The sequence below is a fragment of the Cupressus sempervirens genome, chromosome 2 (assembly GCF_028749045.1).
Source record: "Cupressus sempervirens isolate cs-2001-9-10 chromosome 2, ASM2874904v1, whole genome shotgun sequence".
In the NCBI taxonomy this organism is placed as follows: domain Eukaryota; kingdom Viridiplantae; phylum Streptophyta; class Pinopsida; order Cupressales; family Cupressaceae; genus Cupressus; species Cupressus sempervirens.
In genome coordinates this window covers 122,699,323-122,707,397 of record NC_143119.1, presented here as the reverse complement: position 1 = coordinate 122,707,397, position 8,075 = coordinate 122,699,323, and the positions used below count along the sequence as shown (strand labels likewise).

At 33.8% G+C, this 8,075-nt stretch overlaps 1 protein-coding gene across 2 annotated transcripts in view; it reads left to right on the top strand.

Moving 5' to 3' along the window:
• The first annotated feature begins 2,061 nt into the window (after nt 1-2,061).
• The window catches only part of LOC149571320 (glutamate--tRNA ligase, cytoplasmic-like), a 73,813-nt gene continuing 67,799 nt past the window's right edge, over nt 2,062-8,075 (top strand). The window contains exons 1-3 of one of the 2 annotated variants that reach the window (XM_089812874.1): nt 2,062-2,239; nt 2,764-2,908; nt 3,081-3,177. In XM_089812874.1, the coding sequence (XP_089669000.1) occupies nt 2,772-2,908; nt 3,081-3,177 (234 nt within the window). In that variant the 5' untranslated portion in view covers nt 2,062-2,239; nt 2,764-2,771. Of the gene's footprint in view, nt 2,486-2,763; nt 2,909-3,080; nt 3,178-8,075 lie in introns of both variants that reach the window. The other variant, XM_089812875.1, reaches the window with a different exon arrangement.

Genomic DNA, 8,075 nt, shown 5'->3' with positions numbered 1-8,075 from the left:
TAAGTTTCATATAAGAGAAAGAAAGATGTCTGATAAATTAATTCCATTGAATTGTTATAATTCACTATTTTGAATTCTTGGATTAGACAAACTTCGATACCAAGTCAAATTTATAATGTTCAATGATAAAATTAATGTTCATTGATAAAGTAGTTCGATTATAATGCTAAATTAATCTTGATAGATGAAATCATTACAATTGCAATTTCTACTAGAGTGAATTAAAGATGATTATTGTTGTTTCTAGGTTTGTCTCTTTGAATGTGCAATGACCCTCTTATCAATTTGGTAATGGAATTGATTTATCACTATTACTATTCTCTTCAGTTGTTATATATGCTATTTTCTATTTCTTTAAACTTAGATCCCTTTGTTGACTGCAGGCTTGTTCTACTCTATTCCCTTGTGATGTTCCTAGTAATTGTACGAGTTACTGATTGCTGCTTGTTGATAGTATTCTTCATTGCTAACTGTGTTGTCTCCCGTTGATTGGACACTTACCACATAACATGATATTTTCCTGCTTCCCTCCTTATTCCCACTATGCTGAATGCTATTAGTACTTGTATTTGGAATGAGTAGTCTTTCCATAAAAGTCACATCCCATAGTAATGTTTAATCACATCTCTTAATAACAATGCATGATACCTTGTAGTTTTAGTACCAGCTTAGAAATCATCATTGTTTTCCCCAAATTAAGATATTGACTATGGCTGCAATTTGCTTAAAGACAAACAATATCTTAATGATGATCAACTGTGATTGGATTATTTTCAATTATCAAGTCCATACTAGGGATGCAAAAATAAACAATATTGAATAGATTTGAACATTCAATAGTCTTGATAGGTACTGATCATTCTTGACGAGTGACATAGGCTAGATGAGCTTATTCTTTTAGAATCTGGTACTGTTGCTATGTAGCCAATAGTTTTGAACTCACAAATGATGCGTCTATATAGAGAACATTACTCTGAAAATGATTTATGAACTACCAAATTCCATTTGTTGTTTTTAGAAATTTTCTGACCAGCATTGAGATTTCTGCCAATCTAAATCAGAACAGAGAACAAAAATCCAAATACAAAGAACCATCCCAAAGTTTTGTGCACATCTATATGAAAGTCAAAGAGGAATAATACTTACCAAGAAAAAATGAAATAACTTAGGTAAACAAAAAAAACATGCCCTAATAATAATAATAACAAGCGAGTATAAATCATTAGCAAATAAAATGTTAAATGCGAAGTAAAAATTTATGAATACAACTAACATAAATGCATATAATGATAAACTTACCAATACACAATAAGCTATCATGATTAAAAGTCTTCTCGTCAATAAGCCCTTGGAATTATTGTAGTTTGAATCTCCTTATTGAGCTTTTAACTAATATTATCTCACATGATTTTTCTTCATATACTAAAAAATATAGAAGTTTCTAAATGCTTCTCAGATTTTCAAAAGTGAAGAACCATAACAAACTTATGTAAATGATTAATTTAAATTTACTTTTCAGAAATTTATTAATACTTATTAATTACTTAAATTACCTTTAATAATACATCATTAAGTTAAACAAAAAATCAAATACATTCAAATTATCACATTATGAAATCAAATTGACATTTTAAAGTTCATCTATTATTTTAGAATATCATTTTACCTCTTACAAATAAGCAGGAACTTAATAGCTTTGCAACCTTGTTTCTCATAAGATAATAAACTATTTCCTACCACTAATAAATTATTGACACATGAATATTATTATTGATATCCTCAAGCGATATTGTCACTCTCACAAACTTTGAAACATTACTTGATGAAAAATTATATGTTCACTAAATATTTTTACATTTATTTTCTATTTTTTCGAATTGAATGCATCATTTTAAAACCAAAAAAAATTACAATTGCCCACATGCACAATTGACAAGCTAAATAAGCGATTGACATGACAAAGTAAAATTCTAGGGCCTATGACATTCGACCTTTCTTATGACGAGGACAGGACATAGGGCCATCAAGCATAAAATCTGCGTTTGTTTCGGAACGAATTCTACAGCTGGATTCCAGAAGAGCCAATAGCGCATCTCCATAGGACCGCTTCCGAGGAGTGTGATAACCCTCGTTTTACTTTTCGGGAGCTCTTCTTTGGTAATGAATTCCGGTAAAATCGAAGAACCCAATCTATTATAAGCTCAGGTCGTTGCAATCTCGGGGGCTAAACACAGACACGGTAATTCTTTTTCTCCGACACCCAAACACGAAAATCTTTAGTTCGGACATTTTGAAGATGATCATCAAGAATTTCTTTTTAGCTTTTTAAAAAAAAATTATACAGAAGAAATGTCTTCATATTCTCTTATTCCTTCCGATGCAATAGCCGATATAGCGTTTTGAGTAGGCTTTGACCCCGAGCCGTTTTGAGTAGGCAAGCTGCTTCACTTCTTCAATTCTCGAGTCTAGTGGTTTTGTTTGAAAGGTAAGGTGGACCATTGCCTATAATCCGACCTAAAACGATAACCTATTTGCGTGTAATTCGAGGGGCTAATAGTACAGGCTTAAATTTTCTGTAAATCTCTGTAATACTGTTCTTTAAGATTTTAGATGGATAGATATACGAAGTGGTAATGTGTATGCGATATTTTTGGTTTGGTTGCCAAAAGGTTTTAAAAGAAATCAATTAGTTTTTTCAGTGCAGCGTTTATGTTGTTTCTACCAAGTTTAGCTATTGATGGGACCTCTGATGGATTTACACAGGAGTGCAAATGGAAATGAGTTTGGCACACGCGCAAGAAACTCCACCCTTCTCAATAATCGCCACAGCAGCAGTTGTAGGTGTTCCATTGAAGACTGATCCCAATCTTCCTATAGGATCACCTCCTGCACTCTCATTGTTCTCTGGGTATGTTTAGTTTACACTGATTTCTTCGATTTCAAAATTCACGTTTGATAGGTTTTAGCGAGGAGTAATAGCAAATATCTTTTACAAAATATTGATAACAGAATTTGCGATATTATCCCTTGGAAATACAACATTCATAGTTTGCTTAAGCATGCTTGCATATTTGGTATAGAGAGGAATTGCATGGAACCGGCGTATTGTTGAGATACCTTGGACGCATTGCAACTCTTCCTGATTTTTACAACCGCGATACGCTTTCAACTGCTCAGGTGCTCGTCATTGCCATTGTTTGTGTAGTTAAAAGATTCTCCGTTGCTTCTATTTATGCCTGGTTTATGACTATAGTGGTTTATATTTATGAAATCTAAGATTACTATTTGTTGCCTTTCAGACTTTGTTTTCATGAATGTATCAGAAGACTATAAAGTTTGTTTACTGATTCGTTTGGGGGTGCAATATTGTATCCCTTTCTTGTATCTAGCTTCTTCTCAGTTTAATTTGCAACTCTCTTGCAGTAAATATCAATGTGATATCTCTTACGCAAACTCGAATTGAATGATAAGATATAATTATAAAATAAAATAAATAAATTATCCAATAATATATTATTAATAAAATAATATGTTTTTTTGACTGGTAAAAAGTTGATGCCATAAGATTATTTTATTAATGTTAAAAAGTTAATAAATACAATCTCTGTTCTGTGCGGGCATTGATAGGAAAGAACGGAGTAAAGAAAACCTCCACTCTAGTCCAAGACTTATGCAGTCCGGAGTACAGTATGTCCAGATTTTTTGTTTCTAAGTTTAATATCCCTGTTTACAAATACTTCCTTATTTGACAGGGATCTATCACTCGTTTGGTCAGTACCTAATGCCTGGCATGGAGTATAGCATATAGAAATCATCTCTCAGTTATTTAATTGAAAATAGATAATTATAATGCTAGGCGAGATGATATGACGAGGCATTTTAAGATGGCTTAGCCTCTTGCCTTTCTTCTATGTTGTGGTTCCTTAGCCATAAGATGATTGGAAGAATAGACAATTGTATCTTAATACTAGTTTTATTAGTCAGTAGCTAATGCCTGGCTAGGAGTCTACAATAAGAGAACATCATCCAAGTTCGCTATTAATGATCTAGAACATAATAATGTATTTTTTCATTGTTCTCCGATCCTAGCTTCATCTTTGTTATAGTCCGAAATCACCTCCATTTCTGAGTGAGGCTTCACTACTACGAATATCTTCAGACAAATCCTTCTACAACATGAGATCCATAGATTAGAAGTATATATCCGCTAACTGCTTTTAACCTTTCTTTTGCTGGTTCCTAATTATGATTACCAAACATACATAGAAAATCTGCTGAATCACATACAGAAAATCTGCTAAATCATATCTATCTGAATAATTAGATAAAATCCTGTATGAAGGAACCCATGTTGCATGGGTATGGGGGTACTTGGGTACTTTGGGTACGGGTTCAACTATGTTTCAAAACATGGTACATGTGTAGGCCAAATTTTGTAATATAATTTTGATATTTATAGAAAATCTGAATAAATGAGTCACGAGTCATGACATTGAGCTTTCAAAGCAAGAAAAATATGAAAATATGAGTCATGAGTCATAATATATATGCTGAATGTTTAGACTTTAGATGCATAGGAAAGAAGGCAAACCTTAAATATGAACAAGAAGATCTTAAATCATATAATGACATATTACAATGATAAACTTCTAATTCTGTCTTAAACAATGAAAATCGGGAAAAAAGACGAAGTTTGTTTTTAATCAATGTTCTATCAAAGTTTCAAACTGATTACATATTGAATTAAGCTTGATAAACAACAAGCTGATATGCAAATGAAAAACTGAAACAAAATTCAGACATTTTAATCTACATGGCAATTTTTTTAATCTTTTGCAAAGGGTAAAAAATTTGTGAGCTGATATGGCATTTCCGGTTGTAGGGCATGTACCCGGGCAAGTACCTGGTACACGATACATGTACCAATCCATGGTACGTGTTCTAGGGGTCTGGGTACACGTATCTGTGTAACCTTGAAAAGAAACCATTCGCGTCGAAAATGATTTCCTCTTTGAATACTTAAACATTAACTTGTCCAAAAGAACTACTGATATATACATTGAATGGTCCCGAATACACATCTGACAGATTATATTATGCATACGAGAATGCAGACAAAGAAATTGATATATAAATATTTACTAAAGTACCATCAATTACTAACATTGTAACAATTTCCTTGAAATGCTTTTAAACTAGAAAGTTATCCACCTTGATAATGGCAGCCCCTGTATTCCTTCCGAGAGGCTTCAGATTGACAACTAACCATCATAAAAAGCAAAGGAAATGTCCATCGAGGAAAACCAAAAAGATAAACAAACCATAGCTTGTCTAATCATCAGAGTTTTCAATATGAGCATTACCTATGAATTCTAAAGTTTAAATGAGGCAGCAGATAACATATAAGCTTTTACCTTGAAGTTCATACAAGAAGTATTAATACGTTAGTATCAGTTATGGGAAAATACCTAAAATAAAGAGTTATAACTGTAAAGTATGCTATCTCTGTTTTACACTGATGTCTAATGAAGCTATACAAGGCCCCACTTATACCAACAAGACTGTGGGCCACTTATCGCATCTGCAAAAAGATGTTGCCTAAAGGATTCTACAGTTGACTTAGTTTGGATGTGACCGCCTCCCTAAGATCTTCAATAGCGCTAGCATTGGCCACTCCCTTGGTCACACCTTCAGCTTCAAGATACTCCTCCAACCAATTCTCCTCAATGGGATTAGCTACCTCAAAGGTGGTCACTAAAAACTTCATGTTTCTTTCTATGACAAATTGTCAGGCCTAGAACCCCTCCATGTCTTCTGAGATATAGTTGGGCAGTTTTGGATAATCAGAACTCCATAATTTTCTGGCCAAGGGATAGTAAGGTTATTCATAATATTAATCACAATTGTGTCCAGATCAGCCATAATGTCTTCGATGAGGAGCTCCCTGCAGAGCCTTGCTATACTGTCCATGTTATTGAAAGCATGCATGGTGATGGCTATAAACATTGGATGAATATGGGGGGTGGCACAAAAATGGTCCTTACAATCAATGAATTGATCCCCAAGACTCTTTAAGACTGCTCTCTAGATAATCCTATTCTTAACCGTGAGAACTTGACAAATTCTATCAACAGTGACCTCATTATCAAAAGCCATGTCTCTGTTTTGGTTCCCAAGCTTATTGGGTGTCTCCATGAAGAAAAATGGAGGCTGAATACCAAGATCAAAGTAAACAAGACAAGTACAAAAGCTTAGAAAATGCTACTTTAAAAGGCGAGCCATGTTCCCATGACAACAATCATTACCTTTACATCCCCCCAAATTTCAGATCAAATCAAAGATTTTAAGGCATGAAAGCCAACTATTCTGCCATAACCAAACTGATGGTTATAAATGAATAATAAATTCATGACATCATTAGGAAAGAACCTAGAGAGAGAAAGATCAAATGACAGCCAATGACAAATAGTTATGATGTGTTTGACGCGGGTCGAAAGCCAGGGTGGCAAATGAGATCCGTGAAAAGATTTAATAATTGAAGCCCATGAAAAGGACCATACCTGATTAAAATATCCAAGGGCGATTTTGTCCGTTGTTAATAACTTAATAATAATACCCAATGGGCCAAATTGCTCTATATCAACAAACTGTAAAACCAAAATACATTTGAAAACAGATCATGCAAATGAGGCTATTGCAAAGCATGAAATTCCATTATATATATATATACACACACACACACTAAGTTGCCAGTTTGGATTTTGGTTTGGATGCGAGTTCGACATTCAGGTTCAAAATTTGATCAATTTTTTTTTGAGCTGGGTTCGGGTTCGTTTTGGGTTCGTCTGTACAAGATTAAAATAAATAAATAAATAAATATACATACATACATACATACATACATATATGTATATGTATGTATGTAAAAATATGCTGCAGCAAATAGAGTTCATACGCCACTATGCTAATCTGAAGCAATTTAGCAAATTGAACCACCGCATATATTAATGATTTTGTTCAAATGGCATGACAAAATATACCACCATATGAATGTTTCAATTCAAAAACTTTAATACATGCATACATACATATATATATGCTGCAGCAAATGAGTTCATACACCACTATGCTAATCTAAAACAATTTAGCAAATTGAACCACCGCATGTATTAATGATTTTGTTCGAATGACATGACAAAATGTCAAAATATACCACCATATGAATGTTTCAATTCAAAAACTTCAAAACAACAATGTCAACATTACTAATCAGTAATCAATAATCAGTCATAGACTCATATTTGATCAAATATCAATGTATGATTATGTATCATCAAAGATTTTATCATCATTAGGCAGTTGCGGATTAGAAGCACAATTAGTGCCACTAGCATTAGTAGTCTCAACCATAGTTTCAGCCGTAGCCTCAGGATCAGCTCCATCACTACTATGTATCTTAGGATCACCATTTTCAATCGCAAGTGCATCAAAGTGGACTTCCAACTCCGCGACCTTTGGTTCAACATCCCATTGTTTTGCCTCTTTTTTTTGTATGTATTCTCTGTGAGTTGTGAGCCTCAAGTTTGAATGCACAAACACCAAGTTATCTGCTTTCTTTGAGTTAGTCGGTTGTGTTTTATTGAGTGGATGAAGGAGTATGTGCTCCAATTCCTCTCAGATGATGATGAACTAGCAACCTATCAAGATTTTCAAATTTACCAACAAGAAACTAGAAATTAGAGTTTTGAATATTTACCAAGAAGAAACTAGAAATTAGAATCTGAAGATTAAAAAACTTACCCGTGATAAATTTTTTATGGCAATGGGCTGTAAGTGTTGGTATCTTTGTCCATGGAAGTACCACCATTTATGGGCATCAACATTGTTCTTGTCTTCAAGAGTTTTAAGACCACAATCATCGGTGCTCGCAAAACTCATAAATGTAGACCTCATTGTAAGTCGTAGGTGCTCAGGAAAGAGTCTTTGGAGGGCTGCCTTGTACCCTTAAGCAACTTCAAAATCTCTGTATGGGGGAACTCTAGTGGTACTCCCCTTGAGGACCGATTGGCTATAGA